General features: G+C 38.2%; 2 protein-coding genes and 3 long non-coding RNA genes across 5 annotated transcripts; 2 read left to right on the forward strand and 3 right to left on the reverse strand.

Annotated features, from left to right (window-relative positions):
• Positions 1-1,548: 1,548 nt before the first annotated feature.
• On the forward strand, positions 1,549-2,923 carry LOC123470558. The gene is made up of 3 exons (XR_006644281.1): positions 1,549-1,663; positions 2,670-2,773; positions 2,842-2,923. It is a non-coding gene; the product is annotated as an uncharacterized LOC123470558 (long non-coding RNA).
• Positions 2,924-9,929: 7,006 nt separating this feature from the next.
• On the reverse strand, positions 9,930-11,144 carry LOC123470410. Its single transcript, XR_006644082.1, has 2 exons — positions 10,967-11,144; positions 9,930-10,902 (listed from the first exon to the last, which is right to left on the reverse strand). It is a non-coding gene; the product is annotated as an uncharacterized LOC123470410 (long non-coding RNA).
• A 9,659-nt stretch (positions 11,145-20,803) lies between these two features.
• Positions 20,804-22,462, forward strand: LOC123470368. Its single transcript, XM_045170580.1, has 3 exons — positions 20,804-21,146; positions 21,228-21,609; positions 21,680-22,462. The coding sequence occupies exons 1-2, from the start codon at positions 20,804-20,806 to the stop codon at positions 21,440-21,442; spliced, it is 558 nt and encodes a 185-aa protein (XP_045026515.1). The 3' UTR covers positions 21,443-21,609; positions 21,680-22,462.
• Positions 22,463-23,557: 1,095 nt separating this feature from the next.
• Positions 23,558-24,297, reverse strand: LOC123470416. The gene is made up of 3 exons (XM_045170679.1): positions 24,134-24,297; positions 23,852-24,074; positions 23,558-23,789 (listed from the first exon to the last, which is right to left on the reverse strand). The coding sequence occupies exons 1-3, from the start codon at positions 24,259-24,261 to the stop codon at positions 23,562-23,564; spliced, it is 579 nt and encodes a 192-aa protein (XP_045026614.1). The 5' UTR covers positions 24,262-24,297; the 3' UTR covers positions 23,558-23,561.
• A 296-nt stretch (positions 24,298-24,593) lies between these two features.
• On the reverse strand, positions 24,594-25,273 carry LOC123470423. Its single transcript, XR_006644089.1, has 3 exons — positions 25,164-25,273; positions 24,996-25,099; positions 24,594-24,937 (listed from the first exon to the last, which is right to left on the reverse strand). It is a non-coding gene; the product is annotated as an uncharacterized LOC123470423 (long non-coding RNA).
• Between the last annotated feature and the right edge of the window lie 733 nt (positions 25,274-26,006).

Here is a 26,006-nt window from a genome sequence, read left to right on the forward strand (position 1 = left end):
TCCGCAAGAGGAAGACAAAGGAGAAGAAGAAGAAGAAGAGGAAGAAGAAGAAGAAGAAAAAGAAGGTAACGAAGAAGGAAACGATGATTCGGAATCAGCTGACAGCGATGCAGATTAGTCAAAACAATAAGTTTAAAATAAAATTATTGTTTTTACTTTGTAATAATTTACAGTTTATTGATCCAGTTTAATAATCCAGAATAAACTACCTGTTTTTATCATTTGAAAGAGTTATTTAATCAATTATTAATGAAACTGGCGAATTGTTATTAGACTGGTATACGAATTAGGCGGGTGGGATGCAGTGTTGCCATTGTTAAATAAATACGTCTGACAGGACAAATCTAGCAGTTTAACTGATTCTGTTTCCTATAAAACGGCCAATAATTACGTCTGTTCTTATACCATAATTATCAGGAGGAACTGGGCTATTTTATGGTGTTTTTGGTTTATTTGCCGCTAAGTTTGACGAAAACAGTCAAATTGGCCCAATTTCAAAACGTCTGTTTGTCCCTAAAACGGCAAAAAAACGTCTGTTCGTACAACCTAAGAATCAGCGTAATTTCCCCAATCTAATGGTATAAGTTTTATCCTTGCCGCTTGGTTTGACAAAAACCGTCATTCACGCCGACTTTGACGACGCGTCACGGGTGAACGCGGCCGATGTCAGCCGACAGAGATTGGTTTTATTATTGGTGAGAACCCCATCTATTGATAAGAATTGTCAAACCTTTTGCCCTTAGGTTTGACATCACTTGACAGCTGTCTCTTAGTCTATTTGTATTTGTGTGCGGCAATACAAATTCGTTAATTTGTCGTGTATTTTGTGTCGTGCTTCACAACAATTATATTAAATGAGTTTTTAATAACGATCTGGGATAACCAGATAAGCTTGTTGGCATCTTTCTCTTTATCAAAGAAGAACTCAAAGTGTTAGGCGAATATACTAGAATTTTGTTTATATCTTTCCTTTTTGTTACGGCAGAATTAAGTCGGAGATCACCACAATTGTCTTGTGGGCGTTGTCGGGCGTCATGAAAAACTCTAAATTAGTTTATAAACATAATTGTTAAACAAACTATAAATATAACGAAATATATGCGAAAAATAATTTTAAATCTAATGGCGCACGGAGAATGTCTGAAATAATGATACTTTTCCAAATAGCTGGAACTATTGGTCCAAATTTAGTTCTATCAGTGGTCTTGTGTCTACAGCAATACTGAAGTAGGGCCGAATGCATTTGAATCAAATCATTCGGCATTTCAAAAAAAAAAAAATGTTTACTAAAATCTTCGATTACTTGACTTCTCTTTTTCGCGGCAACGGTGCAGAAAGTGTCCCGAACGTTACTGAAAAATCATTCCCCGTCGCTCGAAAACCAACCGAGTCGAACCAGAAAGGCGCATTAACCATAGATAAAAGGGGCCTTAAATGTAGTGGCTTTGACTGGGATTATCCAAAGACTGTCTGGCTAACAGTTCTATCAATCCCCATGACTGAGGAAACTAACTTTCCCATGACTGAGATGGGCAGTGACAAACCAAAAAATTCACAGCTTGTCCCAGATCCGGAAGAAGTCTTAGACGACTGTGGTTCGGGAATAGAAAGATTCACTAGGATGATCAATTTTACATTGGGCGTGCTTGTCTTCTTTCTCCAGGTATAAATTTAAACACATAAAATGTTTTTACTGTTTGTGGTTTCTAATTTCTTGCATTACTTATAATACTATAGTTTTTGTCGGAAATTCCGACGGACGAAGCTCACAGCCATCGTCCGGGTGCCAACCCTTTGGCCGAAGAAGGCTAGACTCAGACGAGTCACCCTCGGTGGAGTGCCGCGCTACCGAGGGTAAGGAAGCCCATTAGCGGAAGCAAGTGACTTAAGACGGCCTACGGCCCGCAAGAGCCGTAGTATGGAGGCTGGAGCTCGTGACTGTGACATTGGAACTAGCTGAGTGCATTTCCATATATATGGAGACACCTGTTGAGGGTGAAAGGAACGACGTGAGGATTGAACTCATTGAGGCGGAGCCTGCAGAGTTCATTCCGCCAGAATATAGGTTAAGTTCCCGCAGGGTTATCGAGAAGTTTACTGATCGATAACCGGCAATCATCAGCAGCGGTGCCCTCTATTCCAGGATCGGACGACCGGACAAATTAGACAACGGTGTAGTTTTCTGTGTATACAAGGGGCCGTCGTGCCATGTTAATACACTCACTTTTCTCACCGAACTGCCCGTGTCAAGTCAAGTCATTTCCTGTAACCCGTTCTATTTCAGAAAAGGTCAGAAGTCCCCCTGCCGCCGCCTCCTCCAGCTTGCCAGCCGCCTCCTTCGACGTGCCAGCCCGCGTCCGAGCCGCCATCCGGAGACTCCTTTCCACCGCTTAAGAGTAATACTCTGCGGCCGTTTACCCTGTTAAGCCCGATAAGGCATAACAGGATTGACCGTGCTCTAGCCCGACAAAGGCGAACAGCCATCGTTTGACTTACTAGCGCAAGCCCGATAACGGCGAACGCAGTAGTCGTTGAATAAAGTGCTACGGCACCAAACAAAAGTTTACCCGAAAGAAAGGCACACAGTCTGGCAGGCTCACCCCCGTAAGACCCGACTGACCTTCTGCGCCAGCAGTAATCTGGCCTTGCGGGATAATCAATCCTGAAAGTTGTGGGCCTTACTTATTTCAACAATGAATGTGGATATAGACCCTACTGGCTTCTTAGTTGGCATCTACCTCGTTATGCTCGCAGCACTGGCGATATTCGAAAAGTAATTTTCGTATTTATTTTCGATTGCGTCTTCTTAATAAAATGGGTTTTTTCCCCCTTGATTTTTAGGGTCAGGAGTATTGATATTGCTCGCTGTTTGACTTTATTCGCGATCTTAGATGTCACCGTCTTTGGGCCGTTCAAAAAGTCACTTTCTGCCCTTCGTGCCTCTTGGTTAAAACGTCATCCTGGCCAACGAATCAGCATCAAGGAAGTTGCAGAATTGACTCGTCCCGCTTTCCAGCAAAAAATGTCTCCATCAAACATTACAGCCGGTTTCAAATCTACTGGAATTTATCCATTCAACCGATATGCAATTGATCAATCAAGATTTGCACCTTCATTGGTAACAGACTTGGCAGGTAATATTCATTTACATACTATTTCAAATAGTGTCTTTCTTGTCAACAATTTTTACATTAGTTCCTTCTGCTGAACTACCCGACTCTGTTGCTACAGACAATTCATCAGTGACAAGTGATAACTCAAGCCTAGACCATATAACTCCAGAATAAATTCAACCATTTCCAATGGTAAAACAAACTGGGATGAGGAAAAAGAAAGCTTGTAATGTAGGTTCAACTAGAATTCTAACATCAACTCCAGAGAAACAAATTATAGAAGATCACCATAATCGCATTCAAGCTAAGAAAAAGGGACTTGCAATACCTACGACAAATAAACCAAGGAAAGGGAAAAGTAAGGGCAACCAAGATATATGAATAGATGATGAAAACAAAGAAAATGATTGTGTTAAAGTTACACGAAAGAAAAATTGTGAGAAGGGAGATAAATGTGATGATGACTTGTCGATTAAAAATTCTTCTGCCCTTTCTGTAGTAAACAGAACCAGATACGAACGTGCAGCCAAAAGGAACTTGTTTTCATAACCGTCTTATTGTATTTATTCAGCTACAGTTGTTTTTTCATCTAAGTATGATCTCGAGAGAACTAATCAAGATTAGTCAACCAAGTAATACACTATGTTCACCTGAAATCCTTCTTTCATGCCTTTTCTTTTTAAGTAGACATTCACCAAGAAATGAAAAGATTATTATACATAAATTTAAGACAAATAGTAACACAGTATTATTATTTATGAATGATAAATATTTTGAAAATTTTGCCACACTGAATGTCTGCTCTGCTTTCCACAAACAAAACGTCAACTTAGCTCCGCCCACAACTCCTCCCATTCCACACAGAAAACGCTGCCAATCAACCCCACAAGTGTCTGGTCCAATTAACCCCAAAATTTCTTTTACAAAAAATTACAAATTTCTATAAGAATAGGACACTCAGTATAATTACAATTAGTATAGAAAAATGTAGAATAACATTTTCTACAAGTGTTACAATTTTGAATTTTTTCTCTTAATTACACAGAAAAACTATCTTAAAAATAATTTTAAAAAAATTAACAATTTTAGATACCTGTTTTTAAATTTAGTTCTAACTTAACAATAAAAGCGTTTTAACTTACGAAAATTCATCCTTTCAAGTTATTTCGAATTTGAAACAAGGCTGTACAAATAAAAATTTTTTTTTAACAACTGGTTTTTGCAAAACATGCAAAATCCATTCAACCCCAAAGTCAAAGCAGCCCCGGTCTCCCCTACTTATAATACTATAGTTGTGGGCCTTACTTATTTCAACAATGAATGTGGATATAGACCCTACTGGCTTCTTAGTTGGCATCTACCTCGTTATGCTCGCAGCACTGGCGATATTCGAAAAGTAATTTTCGTATTTATTTTCGATTGCGTATTTGTGTGCGGCAATACAAATTCGTTTATTTGACACTTGGTCGCAAAAAACCCGAGAGCCTACCGACCGTAGCTCTTACTCTTATTTTTTGAAATTTTCGTTTATTTAATGTAAATATTGTATAAAATGGTGCTAACACTGAAAAAAAAGGCAAGAATCAGATAGGGTCTGAACCTAACCCCAATTCTCATTTAATGCACTTGTTAGACGTGTTAACCACTCAGCTTTGCTATACCTGAAATATATGATATAACTAATAAGATAACTCTACTACTAATAAGAATCATAATTAGTCTTTTTGGATTGAAAATTTTTTATTCTTGATAATACAGGGCCTTTTCGTAATTTGACGTTTAGCAATTAATACAAATAATAATAATAAATAATTAACACAAGATAAAATTGATGCTTAATAATTTTTGTTTACTTATATCCTTGTTATTCAATTAAACAGGAGAAGACTTGCAATGAAAAATATTCCAAACCCGTAACTTTTGTCTTCAATTTCAACACTTTCAAAAAAAAAAAAAAGAACTCTAACATCAAAACGCTAAAATGACAACTAACTGTTTTGTTTGTTTTTTGTTTTGTTAACGATTGTTCAATGAAGTTCCAAGAATCTTTGGTGGTGGTGCTAGTGTCCATTCGAGAATAAGCTCCTCCCATCGCCGGAGGGGTGAGTCACTTTTACAGTTCTAGACTTCAGGCTTGAACTATTACATCCAGTGGGCTATGGTATTACATATGTAACAGAAAGTTAAGCTGAGGAATTGAGCAAAGGTAAATGTGAATTGCCTCTCAGTCTGGCATTGCTTCATTATGTTATAATATGTCATTTATAAACTGTATGTAATTGTTATTTCGACCGCTAGAATGCGCGGGCATGCACTCAGCGCCGAAATTATTCCGATTAAGCCACGCCCCCCATTGTATCCCTATAAATTGCGCCCTCACTCATTTTTCGCGCCAGTTGCCGCTGAAGAGTCGTAAGAGTAAGAGCTACGGTCGGTAGGCTCTCGGGTTTTTTGCGACCAAGTGTCAAATAAACGAATTTGTATTGCCGCACACAAATACGCAATCGAAAATAAATACGAAAATTATTTTTCAAATATCGCCAGTGCTGCGAGCATAACGAGGTAGATGCCAACTAAGAAGCCAGTAGGGTCTATATCCACATTCATTGTTGAAATAAGTAAGGCCCACAACTATAGTATTATAAGTAGGGGAGACCGGGGCTGCTTTGACTTTGGGGTTGAATGGATTTTGCATGTTTTGCAAAAACCAGTTGTTAAAAATAATTTTTTATTTGTACAGCCTTGTTTCAAATTCCAAATAACTTGAAGGGATAGATTTTCGTAAGTTAAAACGCTTTTATTGTTAAGTTAGAACTAAATTTAAAAACAGGTATCTAAAATTGTTAAATTTTTTTATATTATTTTTAAGATAGTTTTTCTGTGTAATTAAGAGAAAAAATGAAAAATAGTAACACTTGTAGAAAATGTTATTCTACATTTTCCTATACTAATTGTAATTATACTAAGTGTCCTATTCTTATAGAAATTTGTGATTTTTTGTAAAAGAAATTTTGGGGTTAATTGGACCAGACACTTGTGGGGTTGATTGGCAGCGTTTTCTGTGTGGAATGGGAGGAGTTGTGGGCGGAGCTAAGTTGACGTTTTGTTTGTGGAAAGCAGAGCAGACATTCAGTGTGGCAAAATTTTCAAAATATTTATCATTCATAAATAATAATACTGTGTTACTATTTGTCTTAAATTTATGTATAATAATCTTTTCATTTCTTGGTGAATGTCTACTTAAAAAGAAAAGGCATGAAAGAAGGATTTCAGGTGAACATAGTGTATTACTTGGTTGACTAATCTTGATTAGTTCTCTCGAGATCATACTTAGATGAAAAAACAACTGTAGCTGAATAAATACAATAAGACGGTTATGAAAACAAGTTCCTTTTGGCTGCACGTTCGTATCTAGTTCTGTTTACTACAGAAAGGGCAGAAGAATTTTTAATCGACAAGTCATCATCACATTTAGCTCCCTTCTCACAATTTTTCTTTCGTGTAACTTTAACACAATCATTTTCTTTGTTTTCATCATCTATGCATATATCTTGGTTGCCCTTACTTTTCACTTTCCTTGGTTTATTTGTCGTAGGTATTGCAAGTCCCTTTTTCTTAGCTTGAATGTGATTATGGTGATCTTCTATAATTTGTTTCTCTGGAGTTGATTTTAGAATTCTAGTTGAACCTACATTACACGCTTTCTTTTTCCTCATCCCAGTTTGTTTTACCATTGGAAATGGTTGAATTTGTTCTGGAGTTATATGGTCTAGGCTTGAGTTATCACTTGTCACTGATGAATTGTCTGTAGCAACAGAGTCGGGTAGTTCATCAGAAGGAACTAATGTAAAAATTGTTGACAAGAAAGACACTATTTGAAATAGTTTGTAAATGAATATTACCTGCAAAGTCTGTTACCAATGAAGGTGCAAATCTTGATTGATCAATTGCATATCGGTTGAATGGATAAATTCCAGTAGATTTGAAACCGGCTATAATGTTTGATGGAGACATTTTTTGCTGGAAAGCGGGACGAGTCAATTCTGCAACTTCCTTGATGCTGATTCGTTGGCCAGGATGACGTTTTAACCAAGAGGCACGAAGGGCAGAAAGTGACTTTTTGAACGGCCCAAAGACGGTGACATCTATGATCGCGAATAAAGTCAAACAGCGAGCAATATCAATACTCCTGACCCTAAAAATCAAGGGGGAAAAAACCCATTTTATTAAGAAGACGCAATCGAAAATAAATACGAAAATTACTTTTCGAATATCGCCAGTGCTGCGAGCATAACGAGGTAGATGCCAACTAAGAAGCCAGTAGGGTCTATATCCACATTCATTGTTGAAATAAGTAAGGCCCACAACTTTCAGGATTGATTATCCCGCAAGGCCAGATTACTGCTGGCGCAGAAGGTCAGTCGGGTCTTACGGGGTTGAGCCTGCCAGACTGTGTGACTTTCTTTCGGGTAAACTTTTGTTTGGTGCCGTAGCACTTTATTCAAGACTACTGCGTTCGCCGTTATCGGGCTTGCGCTAGTAAGTCAAACAACGGCTGTTCGCCTTTGTCGGCCTAGAGCACGGTCAATCGTGTTATGCCTTATCGGGCTTAACAGGGTAAACGGCCGCAGAGTATTACTCTTAAGCGGTGGAAAGGAGTCTCCGGATGGCGGCGCTGTCGCGGGCTGGCACGTCGAAGGAGGCGGCTGGCAAGCTGGAGGAGGCGGTGGCAGGCGGACTTCTGACCTTTTCTGAAATAGAACGGGTTACAGGAAATGACTTGACTTGACACGGGCAGTTCGGTGAGAAAAGTGAGTGTACTAACATGGCACGACGGCCCCTAATATACACAGAAAACTACACCGTTGTCTAATTTGTCCGGTCGTCCGATCCTGGAATAGAGGGCACCGCTGCTGATGATTGCCGGTTATCGATCAGTAAACTTCTCGATAACCCTGCGGGAACTTAACCTATATTCTGGCGGAATGAACTCTGCAGGCTCCGCCTCAATGAGTTCAATCCTCACGTCGTTCCTTTCACCCTCAACTTGTGTCTCCATATATATGGAAAAGACCTCTGCTAGTTCCAATGTCACAGTCACGAGCTCCAGCCTCCATACTACGGCTCTTGCGAGCCGTAGGCCGTCTTAAGTCACTTGCTTCCGCTAATGGACTTCCTTACCCTCGGTAGCGCGGCACTCCACCGAGGGTGACTCGTCTGAGTCTAGTCTTCTTCGGCCAAAGGGTTGGCACCCGGACGATGGCTGTGAGCTTCGTCCGTCGGAATTTCCGACAACAACTATAGTATTATAAGTAATGCAAGAAATTAGAAACCACAAACAGTAAAAGCATTTTATGTGTTTAAATTTATACCTGGAGAAAGAAGACAAGCACGCCCCATGTAAAATTGATCATCCTAGTGAATCTTTCTATTCCCGAACCACAGTCGTCTAAGACTTCTTCCGGATCTGGGACAAGCTGTGAATTTTTTGGTTCGTCACTGCCCATCTCAGTCATGGGAATGTTAGTTTCCTCAGTCATGGGGATTGATAGAACTGTTAGCCAGACAGTCTTTGGATAATCCCAGTCAAAGCCACTACATTTAAGGCCCCTTTTATCTATGGTTAATGCGCCTTTTCTGGTTCGACTCGGTTGGTTTTCGAGCGACGGGGAATGATTTTTCAGTAACGTTCGGGACACTTTCTGCACCGTTGCCGCGAAAAAGAGAAGTCAAGTAATCGAAGATTTTAGTAAACATTTCTTTTTTTTTTGAAATGCCGAATGATTTAATTCAAATGCATTCGGCTCTACTTCAGTATTCCTGTAGACACAAGACCACTGATAGAACTAAATTTGGACCAATAGTTCCAGCTATTTGGAAAAGTATCATTATTTCAGACATTCTCCATGCGCCATTAGATTTAAAACTATTTTTCGCATATATTTCGTTATATTTATAGTTTGTTTAACAATTATGTTTATAAACTAATTTAGAGTTATTCATGACGCCCGACAACGCCCACAAGACAATTGTGGTTGTCTCCAACTTAATTCTGCCGTAACAAAAAGGAAAGATATAAACAAAATTCTAGTATATTCGCCTAACACTTTGAGTTCTTCTTTGATAAAGAGAAAGATGCCAACAAGCTTATCTGGTTATCCCAGATCGTTATTAAAAACTCATTTAATATAATTGTTGTGAAGCACGACACAAAATACACGATAAATTAACGAATTTGTATTGCCGCACACAAATACAAATAGACTAAGAGACAGCTGTCAAGTGATGTCAAACCTAAGGGCAGAAAGGTTTGACAATTCTTATCAATAGATGGGGTTCTCACCAATAATAAAACCAATCTCTGTCGGCTGACATCGGCCGCGTTCACCCGTGACGCGTCGTCAAAGTCGGCGTGAATGACGGTTTTTGTCAAACCAAGCGGCAAGGATAAAACTTATACCATTAGATTGGGGAAATTACGCTGATTCTTAGGTTGTACGAACAGACGTTTTTTTTGCCGTTTTAGGGACAAACAGACGTTTTGAAATTGGGCCAATTTGACTGTTTTCGTCAAACTTAGCGGCAAATAAACCAAAAACACCATAAAATAGCCCAGTTCCTCCTGATAATTATGGTATAAGAACAGACGTAATTATTGGCCGTTTTATAGGAAACAGAATCAGTTAAACTGCTAGATTTGTCCTGTCAGACGTATTTATTTAACAATGGCAACACTGCATCCCACCCGCCTAATTCGTATACCAGTCTAATAACAATTCGCCAGTTTCATTAATAATTGATTAAATAACTCTTTCAAATGATAAAAACAGGTAGTTTATTCTGGATTATTAAACTGGATCAATAAACTGTAAATTATTACAAAGTAAAAACAATAATTTTATTTTAAACTTATTGTTTTGACTAATCTGCATCGCTGTCAGCTGATTCCGAATCATCGTTTCCTTCTTCGTGACCTTCTTTTTCTTCTTCTTCTTCTTCCTCTTCTTCTTCTTCTTCTCCTTTGTCTTCCTCTTGCGGATCAGTATCCATAACGTCATCCAGATTTTTTGGAACCATTTCTCCATCGAACCAATGTAGATTATATGATTCGACACCGGAGTTGTTTTTTTTTCCTCCAACCGTTTTTGTCTGGTGGGAAAATATGAGGCTTAGGATCCGTAGCAAAATTCCATCCCGAGCAAATCGAATTTGCCCTGAGAATTTGCTGAAAAAGAACTGTATTGCAGGGAGGAAGTGAGCTTCCATCCAACCCTTTCACTTTCGACATTGGATTGCTTGAACCAGACTGGTAGACTTTTGAAAAAATTTGAAGCCTGGCGTCATCGACATCAAGTTGATCTGCATTTCCAGTATGTTTCTTGAAACCATACATTTCGCACACGTACAACCCAATTGTAGAGATTGTGTTCTCGTCAATTGTTTCTTATGCACCAAGGGATGAGAAAGCATCTTGATATAGTAATGATTTTTCGAGAATCGCTAGTGGCCTGACTTTTCCTTTATGTGAGAATGCAGGATTTTGATCACAACTGGTGAAAGAATGAAATCCAGCGAGAGATCTTGCAAATCGAGGTCCAAGTTTTCCGTACAGGGAACTAACATCAATAAAACGGAGGGAGTTCTTGCTTGCGATTCCGACTTCCATGTATATAGAAATGTCTTTACTAATCATATGGCAGTTAGCTAGCGCGATGACCAACACGTCTGTGTCCCAAGATCGGATAACCACATGCGCAGGCCCTTTGACGGAGGCGAGATGAGTTATCATCTGAAAGCAAAAAAGAAATTTAGGTGAATAAATATATTGTGTGTATGCGCATTAAAATCTATACCTTTGAATCTGCTTCCTCGTGGGAATTTTCCATGTGTAATTCTTTGGATTTCATTATGCGATCTTCTAAAACTTTATAGGAGTAGCAGTTCGTGTCTTCAGTGATATACACTGTTTTTTCAACAAGTATATTAATGTAAGAGTCGTCCTCGAATGCGTCCGCAAGGAACTTTACAAGCTGTATTTTGAAAGAATCATTTCTGAAGGCCTTTAAAAAATTTGCGGGTCTCTTTTGTTTTTTTCCAAAGGAACCGTAATTGGTTGAGCGATCACAGTCACTTCGAACATCACGTTCCAAATCTTTGATGGAAGGGGATAGGATGCGATCGAAAACAAGATGAATCGTCTTTGCCTTTAATTTGCAAAGTTTTACCAGGATAAACCTAGCGATATCTTCGTAAATCTGTGGTATGTTGGGACCCAAAAGGTGTAAGAAGAAAAATCCGTCCACTATGTACACATCAATAACTTCCGGTCCAACACTGTCAACTCTTTTCTCCAGATTTTTGTAGAGCACCGCTTTGTCGGTACTGTTTATCGTCCCATCAAGATGGCTGAATACTAGTGGGACGGGAGTGAGTGGGTATTGTAAGACGAGTCCGATATCAAGTTTGTGATTGAGTGAAATCATCAGCAGCTTCCCCAACATATCACGTTCCATTTTGATTTCTTTTGTGATTCCCTGACAACTTCGTTTTATCTTTTTCCGTCGTTGGCGAAAGTCGATATTTTCTGTCTTCTTATGGGGAGTTCGAATGAAAGGGGATCTTCATGGCAACGTTCGATGTAATCATTCATTGCTTTTTCGCCAATTTCCCTTACGTTAAGCAAAAATTTTTGCGTTTCATTAGAGGCAGCCTTGCCAGTACTGATATTGAATAACGGTTCGTTTTCATCAGAAAAGGGATTTTTGCAAGAAGTTAAGAAGTCCGTTAGTTCTTTGAGTTGTTTCATATCTTTTCGGATACGGCTAGGGTGTGCTTCTCTGGCTATGTCTTCCTTCCTGTGCAATCCCAAATCATTCAGCATATTTGACGCAACTTGCGTGCGGATAAAGTGAGTAACGCACCAACGCTGTATTGCGGAGCTCGAATTGGTAAAGTTAATAATCCCTATTTTAAAAAAAACAATAACTTTTAGTAATGGCGTTTTGAGAAACAGAAAGCACACATGTTACCGCGTGAATGATTTGCCGCTTCAGCATTTATGGTTTGCTCTACTACAAGATCAATTGGTGTCCGTGAAAAGGACTTGTTGGTTCTTCTAATCGAAATCATCCCCTTTTCAAATTGTTCTGTGATTCCAGGATGAGTGTCTTCCATTCGTAACATATTATCATGAAACCTGGTAAAAAAGAGAAAGAAGGATTAATAAGAAACTAGCTAATTCATTGTGCAATATACCTGACGCCCCATCTAGCGTAATTTTGATGGTTAAACGCAAAAAAAAGCTTCGAAATTTCAGTTTGAAGGTGAATATAAAGACGGTAGTCTCCCGTCCTTATCGATCGAGAAAAACGATGATATATATAATCCTATGAGCTCTATGTAGATCAAATAATATTTTGCAGTTGCACCGTGCCCACCATTTAAGGTAATTTCCTTGTAGGATTTGTATCTGCAAAAAAGATAACACATTGGAGGAACAAGAAGTTGCAATATTAAGATTAAATATACTTTTCGTGGATTTCTAGTAGCTCAATTGGAATTGACCCATGGAATACATCGTCTCCACAGGGATCTTTATCTCCGATTTTGAGAAACAGCAACAAACGTGGGAGACTCTCTAACAACGCTGGATTGTCTTCCTTTTTTAGAAATGCACGGAAGTGAAGAATTTCTAGTGAAACCGCGAGGAGTGGGTGGATGCGGTTACACCGACTATAATTTGTCCCAAGGAGGAAACCGTTGAGCGATCCCACAGCCAGTACTCCGCTTTCTGTTAGTGCATATGGAGCCCCAGACTCGGCGATGAATTTCCCTACTGCTTTGAAAAACGAGAGAAAGATGTGGAAAGATCCGAGCTGGATGAAGAGGTTATTAAATCTTGGTTTCTCCATTGACTGGATACACAGTGCTTGTTTTGCTATTGCGAGGTCGTAAGAAACGGAGATGTATATCTGGTTACACTCCTTTAAGATTCGAAGAGATCTTTCCATTGTCTCTTTAACAACATCCACTCGAGTTGGAGATGCGTCTATACACAAAAAAAAAAATTTCTAATACTTCTGGAAAGTGGTGTACAGCCTCAGCGGAGGCTTGTACAGTTCTGATTTTTTTTTCACGAATACATCTTCAACAAATGTATTTGTAAAAAAAAATTTAAAAATCTATCCTCAGTATTTACCTCGCAAATCAGCGAGGTATTTACACGGAGGCTTACGGGTATCCGCGCATTTTCTAACACTTGTGGTGGGTACTGTAGCTGATCAATTTCTCTAATACCTCACACTTACGCACTCTACAAATACTATTATAATCCAAACCAAGTTCGGATAGCAGCAATCGATAGTGTTTTGTGATATCTTTCACACGATGAACCTCTTCTTCCTTCATGATTTTTTCTTCCAAAAAAGCTATAATTTTTTGCATAGCGTTTTCCCTAATGCTCTTGTTTAAAACCCACTTGGATTGATGTTCCTCTTCTCGTTTCTTTACTGCACTTTTGGCTGCAGAAGCAAACTTTTTCCGGCACGAATTATGATATTTTATTTCTTTAGAAACGAATTGCAAGTTCGATTCGAGATTCCCTATCTTTCTTACTATGGCTTCATCGTCGAGGATTATGGCGTCATTCATTATACCGATCTGAAAACATAAAAAATTATTAATTATTATTATTTTTATTAATAATATAAAGGCAATTTATGAATTCTGTTACTTGAATATTTTCTGTCGAGCAACTTGTAAGACATTCATTTTTCCGATTATGTTCCTTTCGTACTTTATCACAAAAAAGACGGCGATTTAAAAAAACGCCAGTTCTTGTATTGCTGACATTAGGCTGTTTCCCAGATCTTAAATTACGTGCAGGAGTGTTAGAATTGCTTTGTGTTGCACAAGCTGTTTCTGCATCTACAAAACGTAGGATAATTCTTAATGGAATAAGCTTTAAATAAATGTTTATGAAAATTACCTGGAACGCTTGAAGAATCTTGAACTGCACTTGCACTTTCACTGTTTTTATTGCACTGTTTTTCTTTGGCTAATTTTATCTGACTGCTGGAAACAGCAGTGAATTTACTATAACAGGAAGAGTGATAGCCCTGGGTGTCATCAGGAGTTTCAGGTAGGTTTAATCCACTGAATTTTGAATTTGTTCGAAACTTGTAAACAAGTAGAGCATTTTTACATTTCAAAAGTTTTTCGTCGTCATCAAACATTTTTATCTTCTCCGTACTCGCAGTATCAACTATGTGAATCACACATATCTTTTCTTTATTTTAGGGAGTCATTTTAAAACGAAATACACTTGTAAACACAGTGTAAATATTACATTCTTAGTATTGTTTACGCAGAGTAACACACTAATTAACGGAATAGCAGACAGCTCAAGGAACGCTGCCAAACTTTACAAATATATATAAGTAAAAAAAAATTATGGCGTGAAAAGATAATTATATCGTAAAAAGACATATGAGTTGCAGTTGTAAAAAATTGTAAAAAAATATATATTTTCGAATAAGGCGGGTGGGATGCTGTGTTGCCATTGTTAAATAAATACGTCTGACAGGACAAATCTATCAGTTTAACTGATTCTGTTTCCTATAAAACGGCCAATAATTACGTCTGTTCTTATTAGCGATCCCACCCGAATTGCATTTGATTCGAATCGATTCAACTTGAATTGCGTTTTTTTAGATTTTTCGAATATTCAGTTCAACTCGAATTGGAAAAATCAAAATTCATATTCATTTGAATTGTGATATTTTTGGGTAAATATTCATGAAAATTTACCTGAATATTCATTTTTCGATTCATGAATATTCTTTGTGAATATTCGTGAATATTTCTGTCAATTCACGTCAAATTGATTAAAAAAATTTTAAAAACAAAACATTTACGCTCTTAGAGCAGCAGCAACTAGTCTCTAAATAGCCATTTGGCTAGCAGACCACAACTCATGCCTCTATGGTTTATTTCTTTCTCAAGAAAAGCATATGGCACTGACTGAGGCTTTTTAATTCAGATGAGTCCACTACTCCACTGAAGATACAGAATGAGTCCCCTTACGATGGAAGCTTGCATTTGCCTGCGATCGTGGACCCGGGGTAATTTTCTAACTAATGAGAATGAGACGGTTGACGGTGACGAAAGCCATGAAGGTGAAGTTATGAACTAGGATGAAAATTTCAGTCTACTGATGCATATGAAGAACTATGAATTTTTCAGTGCTGATTGATACTGAAACTGATAACTTGTCTTGAATTTTGTTTAGTCTTAACTCTTGACTAGTCATTGTTCATGTGCTCATGTTTTGCGTAAAGATTGGCAAATTTTCTCTTAACACTTAACAAACTCAGTTATACTTATTTATGCGCATTTATGTCGATACGTTAAGTGTTATTATGTTTATTATTGATGCCTGAATAAAGAAATCATTTTTTTGCAAAATTAAAAAATTTTGCGCCAATCTAATGGCGCATGGAGAATGTCTGAAATAATGATACTTTTCCAAATAGCTGGAACTATTGGTCCAAATTTAGTTCTATCAGTGGTCTTGTGTCTACAGGAATACTGAAGTAGAGCCGAATGCATTTGAATCAAATCATTCGGCATTTCAAAAAAAAGAGAAATGTTTACTAAAATCTTCGATTACTTGACTTCTCTTTTTCGCGGCAACGGTGCAGAAAGTGTCCCGAACGTTACTGAAAAATCATTCCCCGTCGCTCGAAAACCAACCGAGTCGAACCAGAAAGGCGCATTAACCATAGATAAAAGGGGCCTTAAATGTAGTGGCTTTGACTGGGATTATCCAAAGACTGTCTGGCTAACAGTTCTATCAATCCCCATGACTGAGGAAACTAACATTCCCATGACTGAGATGGGCAGTGACGAACCAAAAAATTCACAGCTTGTCCCAGATCCGGAAGAAGTCTTAGACGACTGTGGTTCGGGAATAGAAAGATTCACTAGGATGATCAATTTTACATTGGGCGTGCTTGTCTTCTTTCTCCAGGTATAAAATTAAACACATAAAATGTTTTACTGTTTTTGGTTTCTAATTTCTTGCATTACTTATAATACTATAATTGTTGTCGGAAATTCCGACGGACGAAGCTCACAGCCATCGTCCGGGTGCCAACCCTTTGGCCGAAGAAGGCTAGACTCAGACGAGTCACCCTCGGTGGAGTGCCGCGCTACCGAGGGTAAGGAAGTCCATTAGCGGAAGCAAGTGACTTAAGACGGCCTACGGCTCGCAAGAGCCGTAGTATGGAGGCTGGAGCTCGTGACTGTGACATTGGAACTAGCTGAGGTCTTTTCCATATATATGGAGACACCTGTTGAGGGTGAAAGGAACGACGTGAGGATTGAACTCATTGAGGCGGAGCCTGCAGAGTTCATTCCGCCAGAATATAGGTTATGTTCCCGCAGGGTTATCGAGAAGTTAACTGATCGATAACCGGCAATCATCAGCAGCGGTGCCCTCTATTCCAGGATCGGACGACCGGACAAATTAGACAACGGTGTAGTTTTCTGTGTATATAAGGGGCCGTCGTGCCATGTTAATACACTCACTTTTCTCACCGAACTGCCCGTGTCAAGTCAAGTCATTTCCTGTAACCCGTTCTATTTCAGAAAAGGTCAGAAGTCCGCCTGCCGCCGCCTCCTCCAGCTTGCCAGCCGCCTCCTTCGACGTACCAGCCCGCGACCGAGCCGCCATCCGGAGACTCCTTTCCACCGCTTAAGAGTAATACTCTGCGGCCGTTTACCCTGTTAAGCCCGATAAGGTATAACAGGATTGACCGTGCTCTAGCCCGACAAAGGCGAACAGCCGTCGTTTGACTTACTAGCGCAAGCCCGATACCGGCGAACGCAGTAGTCGTTGAATAAAGTGCTACGGCACCAAACAAAAGTTTACCCGAAAGAAAGGCACACAGTCTGGCAGGCTCATCCCCGTAAGACCCGACTGACCTTCTACGCCAGCAGTAATCTGGCCTTGCGGGATAATCAATCCTATAGTTGTGGGCCTTACTTATTTCAACAATGAATGTGGATATAGACCCTACTGGCTTCTTAGTTGGCATCTACCTCGTTATGCTCGCAGCACTGGCGATATTCGAAAAGTAATTTTCGTATTTATTTTCGATTGCGTCTTGTTAATAAAATGGGTTTTTTCCCCCTTGATTTTTAGGGTCAGGAGTATTGATATTGCTCGCTGTTTGACTTTATTCGCGATTTTAGATGTCACCGTCTTTGGGCCGTTCAAAAAGTCACTTTCTGCCTTTCACCACTCTTGGTTAAAACGTCATCCTGGCCAACGAATCAGCATCAAGGAAGTTGCAGAATTGACTCGTCCCGCTTTCCAGCAAAAAATGTCTCCATCAAACATTATAGCCGGTTTCAAATCTACTGGAATTTATCCATTCAACCGATATGCAATTGATCAATCAAGATTTGCACCTTCATTGGTAACAGACTTGGCAGGTAATATTCATTTACAAACTATTTCAAATAGTGTCTTTCTTGTCAACAATTTTTACATTAGTTCCTTCTGCTGAACTACCCGACTCTGTTGCTACAGACAATTCATCAGTGACAAGTGATAACTCAAGCCTAGACCATATAACTCCAGAACAAATTCAACCATTTCCAATGGTAAAACAAACTGGGATGAGGAAAAAGAAAGCGTGTAATTTAGGTTCAACTAGAATTCTAACATCAACTCCAGAGAAACAAATTATAGAAGATCACCATAATCGCATTCAAGCTAAGAAAAAGGGACTTGCAATACCTACGACAAATAAACCAAGGAAAGTGAAAAGTAAGGGCAACCAAGATATATGCATAGATGATGAAAACAAAGAAAATGATTGTGTTAAAGTTACACGAAAGAAAAATTGTGAGAAGGGAGATAAATGTGATGATGACTTATCGATTAAAAATTCTTCTGCCCTTTCTGTAGTAAACAGAACCAGATACGAACGTGCAGCCAAAAGGAACTTGTTTTCATAACCGTCTTATTGTATTTATTCAGCTACAGTTGTTTTTTCATCTAAGTATGATCTCGAGAGAACTAATCAAGATTAGTCAACCAAGTAATACACTATGTTCACCTGAAATCCTTCTTTCATGCCTTTTCTTTTTAAGTAGACATTCACCAAGAAATGAAAAGATTATTATACATAAATTTAAGACAAATAGTAACACAGTATTATTATTTATGAATGATAAATATTTGGAAAATTTTGCCACACTGAATGTCTGCTCTGCTTTCCACAAACAAAACGTCAACTTAGCTCCGCCCACAACTCCCCCATTCAACACAGAAAACGCTGCCAATCAACCCCACAAGTGTCTGGTCCAATTAACCCCAAAATTTCTTTGACAAAAAATTACAAATTTCTATAAGAATAGGACACTCAGTATAATTACAATTAGTATAGAAAAATGTAGAATAACATTTTCTACAAGTGTTACTATTTTTAATTTTTGCTCTTAATTACACAGAAAAACTATCTTAAAAATAATATAAAAAAATTTAACAATTTTAGATACCTGTTTTTAAATTTAGTTCTAACTTAACAATAAAAGCGTTTTAACTTATGAAAATTCATCCCCTCAAGTTATTTGGAATTTGAAACAAGGCTGTACAAATAAAAATTTTTTTTTAACTCTCTGTTACATATGTAATACCATAGCCCACTGGATGTAATAGTTCAAGCCTGAAGTCTAGAACTGTAAAAGTGACTCACCCCTCCGGTGATGGGAGGAGCTTATTCTCGAATGGACACTAGCACCACCACCAAAGATTCTTGGAACTTCATTGAACAATCGTTAACAAAACAAAAAACAAACAAAACAGTTAGTTGTCGTTTTAGCGTTTTGATGTTAGAGTTCTTTTTTTTTTTTTTGAAAGTGTTGAAATTGAAGACAAAAGTTACGGGTTTGGAATATTTTTCATTGCAAGTCTTCTCCTGTTTAATTGAATAACAAGGATATAAGTAAACAAAAACTATTAATCATCAATTTTATCTTGTGTTAATTATTTATTATTATTATTTGTATTAATTGCTAAACGTCAAATTACGAAAAGGCCCTGTATTATCAAGAATAAAAAATTTTCAATTCAAAAAGACTAATTATGATTCTTATTAGTAGTAGAGTTATCTTATTAGTTATATCATATATTTCAGGTATAGCATAGCTGACTGGTTAACGCGTCTAACAAGTGCATTAAATGAGAATTGGTATTAGGTTCATACCCTATCTGATTCTTGCCTTTTTTTTCAGTGTTAGCACCATTTTATACAATATTTACATTAAATAAACGAAAATTTCAAAAAATAATTACATTGCATTTGTATTCATACAACAAAGAAAAAATTTGAAAATAAACGTAAAACACAATTGTTATATATTTAGCGAAGTATTTGTAAAAACGGCATGTTAATATTTTGAAAAATGTTGTTCTTTGACACCAGTAGAACCCGTTAAAGTCCATTCCAAGTTGGAAAAAAGGAGGTAGGGAGTGCGTCAAAACGATTGAACGGGCAAGATAGGGAAGCTCCAGGCTTTAACTATTACATCCAGTGGGCAATGTTACTAGTGGCTTGCTGGCATGGTAGTAGGGCTCGGCCCCGGTTCTCAAAAACCCGGGTTACCCGCGGATCGTCGCCAAGAATAGTTGCCGATGGGTGATCCGGGTAGCCTATTTGCCAAAATGGGTAGGCTGGGCGGATTTGATGGGCAAACCGGGTATACCCACCGCCATCTTGGAAAATGGTGGCTTGCAAAGCGCCAAGTTAAATTAAAAGGGACATTAGCAAAAAAAAAATTTTTGTGACGGAAATTCAAAGCGCGTGACTTGGTTTCAGGGAAATACCAGGGTAATCAGGTAGGAAATCGGGGCTAACCGGGTTTTGAAACCGGGTAATGGAAACGGTTTTCGAAATTGTGTTACCCACATGAAAACCGGGTAGGTAGTGGCACAAAGTCTCAAGAACCGTTACCCACCGGATCCAATTTTTTTGCCGAGAAGACCTACCCATTGGACACATTCTTATGTTTTGTTCACATTCTAATCGGGAACACCGCTAACCATCACTGATATAAATGAATCGGGGAAGTTCAGTGCGGGGATTTTTGTTTTCAGTGCGAATGGTCAGTGTTCTGTCAAATAAAACCTTCGAATAAAATTTCGAATAGAATAACGCAAAAATTCGAATATTTATTCGTTATTCGTCGAATAATAATTTTCCTTATTCGTATTCGTTATTCTTATTCGATGTAACTCCAAACTGTATAATTTCGAATACAATTTCGAATATGGAACGCCGTTTCTGCCACTTTTTTTTTATAACGTTGCCCAATTTTTTTTATAATGAAACATTTTTTTTTATAATGAAACACTTTTTTTTATAACGTTGCCAAAATTTTTTTATAATGGAACAATTTTTTTTTTATAATGAAACACTTTTTTTTATAACGTTGCCAAAGTTTTTTTATAATGAGACACTTTTTTTTTATAATGAAAAATTTTTTTTTTTCGTTTTATGGGGGTACCACTGAAGAGTCCCTCTGGTGGCCAGATTTTGTCTTCAGCTGATGATTTGTCATTGGAAAGTAACAACAGCTTTCTTGAACTGTCCATTGGGTATCAAGAAATCCATTCGGACATGGTTGTCATGCAAGAGCAACTACGTGTTGTTCGTCAAGAACGGGACGAGTATTTGCAACAAAGAAACAATCTCATTGATCAGCAAAATCAATCAATGCAGGATTGTGTAATTGAAAAAGCTAAACCTGCAACGTCTGCTGAACAACAAGCTAGGCCATCAAAAAGTGGTTATAGAAGAAATCATGTTGACGTGCCCAGCAGCAGTGAAGAAAGTGAGTCAGAAGAACTACAACCAAAAAAAGCAAAATTTAACCTACCTTTGAAATTTGTACCATCCAAATTTTCTACGCCTTTCCATTCTCCAAAGGCAGAACTACAATTTAGAATGAAGAAAAACAAAGGTAATTATCAGTTTTGTTGTTTAATATGTTTGGTTATCCTTATAACTAAAACTAAACAATGTGTCAACTTCCAATTTTTAGCATTGTTGTCTAATGGAAAATTGTATACCATCACACTTTGTGGTGTCCCTGATCTGTTGAAGACACCGGAGCCTCAAGAACTTGGAGCTTTGGCACTTATAGGACTGGGTCAGAAGAAGGATATCAGCATTCCTGATGGTAACGGTGAATGTATATACAAATTTGTAGCAAAGGTAGCTATTTTTGGTTTTTATCAATACTTCAATAGGAAATAATTTTTTTTCTCGTATCCTTTAGACTGTTCAAGCCTCTTTTAACGTATTTTAGTATCGAAAATGCGTATTTATCAGTATGCAGTCCTAAACCAGGCAGTGGTGGCGGCCTCAAGCAAAAACTGTTTATTTTTTATCCCCTTTCTGGACCAAATTCTGAAGAATTCAAGGTAGATATATTTTACAAATATGGATTTTATCATGTACCGGCGAAATTCCCTAATTTGGAATTATTTGTAGGCGGTTGGAAAGAAAATATTTTTGGTACCATTTAACGCCAACTTCGATTACGTTCCCCCAAAGCCGCCGACCGTTAAATGTAATGTTTGCGAAGAATTGGTTGACCCAATGGTTATGGCCTTGCATAAAGCAAGTTGCGGTACGGGTGCAAATGGCAGTGATTTCTACTTCTACGAAGAAGAGGAGTAGTTTGTTCTAATATCCCAAAGGGCACAATTATGAATGTAAATCAAAAACTCCTTTCTAAGGGTTTTCCAATGCACCCGTAAATATTGTTTTGTTTCCGTTCGCCAAATCGAAAGAAAATTCAGACTATCACAAGTCCATGTTTGAGTTTTTAATCTTACAAATCCAGATGTGTGATGTAACCTGATATAACGTGATATAACGTGATATAACGTGTGTGTTTGTTCATTCATGTTTAATTTATTTTAAAAAGAAAATTTCAAAGCCTTACCTGACAGTGTGTACCAATAAGCTGATCCAGCCGGGCTGCTTCGTCGTTGGAAAGAAGACGGGAAGGATAATTCCTTTGAGATCTGAATCGCATTGCCATCCTGAAATGAACTTGTTGAATTTCGTGCTTTCTTCTTCAATTTATGTAGTAATTACATGAACTATTAATGTGTTGCTAGCTTCCAAGTCGGCCACAAATGGCTGTTTACGCCCTTGTTGTAATATCTGGCTCAATTTTATATTGAAATGCAATCGAGTCATTATCAAGAAAGATAAGCGTTGACATATACGTGATACGTCATCTTCCAGCTACTTGTGTCATTTTGTTTACATGAACGTTTGGCAAGCAACAAAATAAACGGAATGTGATATCAACAATACATGCCCTGTATTATCTTTACGACATTTTCTTCGTTGATCTCACACAACAACAATTTCAAATCCACTGCTCTTACGAGATTTATCAGTTAGGGGAATTTTGAATTAAAAGCTTTGCGTCTTCATGAAAAAAAAAAGATGACGAAACTAGCGCTTTGCACACAAGTGAGAAACTGAGTCAAGTAGGATAAAAACCATTGAGATTCGTTTCGCTTCGATTGATATTGTGCGGGCAACAAAACACAACACGAATTCTCGTACTATGACGTATAACATGTCTTTCGCCCACTTCTTTTTCTGCACGTTAGACGCCTGAGGATCTGCGTGCATTCTTTTCACTAGAGTTTTCAGGTTCTTGGCTTAAACCTTACGAGTGACAGGGTATTCCCCGCCTGTAATGTTTCTTATACACGCTGCGCATCCTAACAGACTTGCTGCAAGTTCCAGCCAAAAGCAATACGAACGCAGCTGCAATTTCAGCTCCCTATTCTGGAAAAAAGGCGATCATCACGTTATGGCTGGCTACAGCTAGAATTAAACAGCCTTTCAGTTGCATCGAGTTCGACCCCATCGATGCTCCAGCGCAGGCGGTTCTTGTGCTATTCCATCTTCGTGAATACTTTAGTTGAAAACAATTCGCTGAAGCAAAAACAAAGTTACGACATGTTTCTAGTTATTTTTGGCTTAGCAGTGACAGTCGCTTTCTTCTTTTACTTAAAATGGGAAACGTCGTTGTACGTGAGGACCATCGATCTTATCTCCGGTCCCCCAAAAGTGCCATTGTTTGGTAACGCTTAAAACGAAAGCTCATCTCGTCTTCTCTAAAAAGATTAGGTTCTTAAAATCTTTTGGTTAAAGTGTATGGCATCAGCTGTGGTCCAGGTATGTTTTCCCGATCCACCCAGCAGAGTTCAATGGAACTTACGGCATTGTGGTGTACTGTGCTTCATTAAGGATAATACAAAGCGGTCCTATTATTTGAGGGTTTATTGCCTGGATAGACAATCTGTTATTTCGGAACAAGAGTTGTACAGTTATTTTGAACCCTTCAATTTCCCTCAGCAGCCAAACAAAAACGAATGAATCGGCGAGCACGCAAGTAATTTGTCCTTGCTATTTCAAGACGATTTGATGTGCTGTCACTAGGCACACTGTAACGCCTATAAATCCTTTCCCTCTGTGCATCACTCAATTCCGGAATGTCAATCTCTGGAACATGAACTTGGTTTTCCCTTAGAACGTCTTCCACGACAAAACCAATGGGCATTTCAATGTCCTGAACGAAGTAAAAGTTAATTGCACCTATGTGCAAAGCTTGAAATCTAATATAAAAAATACCTGTTTGAGTTCCGTAAATTCTCTTCCTTGCTGCTGTAATTTAAAGAGACTTTGGAGAAATTGCTTATTGGGGGAAGTCCCTTTTGCTGTTCGCATTGAATGGCAATTCCAAGCCACCATCATCTCATTTAAAATGACCTGCAGCAGAGGAATAAAGACGACTTGGAGACAATAAATGTCTGTTTCATCGCCTACGTCCAACAAACCAGAGCTCTGAAGTTCCCTGGATCAGTGATCAAATATTATATAGCTGTAGAAATGTAAATTATGACGTCATATTACTGAAAGAGTAACTTAACAGGATGAGTGGCATCCTTTTTCACATCAACCCACATCCTTTCGATACGAGTGTTTCTGGTAGATTTCCCCGTCAAAAAACTCCCTCTATTTGGTCCTCTAACTTCGATCATGAATCGCCCCACTTCTATATTCTCTCCTCCGTGGTCAGTTCTAATTGTTATGGTTAATAAAATGTAATAATTTTTCTTAAATATAAAGCCTTAAACTAAATAATGTTACCTGACTCTAGAAGGACAGCCATAGTAACTGACTGCAGTCAAGAACACCTCGAGCGCTGTGCTTGCTCTATTGTTAGTTTTTGCTTCCATATTCATTACTGCGTGGGAATGTCCATCCACCCACCCAAAGATAATGATACCATAGCTATGATTTTGTATTACAAGTAAATACAACAGTTTTGAGTAGTACACCATAGTTAAATCAAATCTTACTCAATGAATGTATGTGGCCCATCACCATGCCAGACAGATAATGCAGCACGAGAGCTATATTCTCTCCTGGTCAATCTTGGTGGCCTTGGACGAGGGCCAACAGTGTTTTGAATTGCCTGTCTGTTTCTTGAGCGTTGAACAATGTCACCTTGTCCTTGTAGTCTAGCCCTAATGATTTTCTCCCCAACACGATTATTCTCAGCAGAGATGTCTGTAATTTTCTGCTCAAGGGAATCCAATGTGATGTTGCTATACTTTCCTCTAACGGAAATATCCATGTCTTTCATTCGACGGTAGAAAGTTCTAACTGGAGTATTGTACATAGCTGCAATTTCTTCCACACGGAACCCATGACCTTAAAGTATGGAGTCAAATGTAAATGTCAACTCCAAAACAAACAAATTAACACTTACTTTTCTACGAGAATCTTCCATTTCTAATAACAATGAGACTCGGTTTGGCAGCTACAAGGTAAGTGACCAAACAGCATGAGATCCAAAGGTTACTTGTTCGATACCTTAAAGAAACAAGATTAGCTGACATAATTTAAACAACTAGCAAGAATATTCTAGCCCACTCACCTTCACAACAACCTGAGGCTAACACGAAAAAAACAAACAAAAACCTTATGACTCCCTTCCACACCAACACTACAGCGGTCAAAAACAAACAAAAACCTTATAACTCCCTTCCACACCAACACTACAGTGGTCGATTATAATAGCAGAGTCATAGAGGGGGTGGTTCGTTCAATTAAGACAAAATATGGCCACCAGAGGGACTCTTCAGTACCCCCATAAAACAAACAAAAAAAAATTTTTCATTATAAAAAAAAAGTGTCTCATTATAAAAAAATTTTGGCAACATTATAAAAAAAAGTGTTTCATTATAAAAAAAATTGGGCAACGTTATAAAAAAAAAGTGGCAGAAACGGCGTTCCATATTCGAAATTGTATTCGAAATTATACAGTTTGGAGTTACATCGAATAAGAATAACGAATACGAATAAGGAAAATTATTATTCGACGAATAACGAATAAATATTCGAATTTTTGCGTTATTCTATTCGTAATTTTATTCGAAGGTTTTATTTGACAGAACACTGACCATTCGCACTGAAAACAAAAATCCCCGCACTGAACTTCCCCGATTCATTTATATCAGTGATGGTTAGCGGTGTTCCCGATTAGAATGTGAACAAAACATAAGAATGTGTCCAATGGGTAGGTCTTCTCGGCAAAAAAATTGGATCCGGTGGGTAACGGTTCTTGAGACTTTGTGCCACTACCTACCCGGTTTTCATGTGGGTAACACAATTTCGAAAACCGTTTCCATTACCCGGTTTCAAAACCCGGTTAGCCCCGATTTCCTACCTGATTACCCTGGTATTTCCCTGAAACCAAGTCACGCGCTTTGAATTTCCG

The sequence above is a fragment of the Daphnia magna genome, linkage group LG3 (genome assembly GCF_020631705.1).
Source record: "Daphnia magna isolate NIES linkage group LG3, ASM2063170v1.1, whole genome shotgun sequence".
NCBI lineage: Eukaryota > Metazoa > Arthropoda > Branchiopoda > Diplostraca > Daphniidae > Daphnia > Daphnia magna.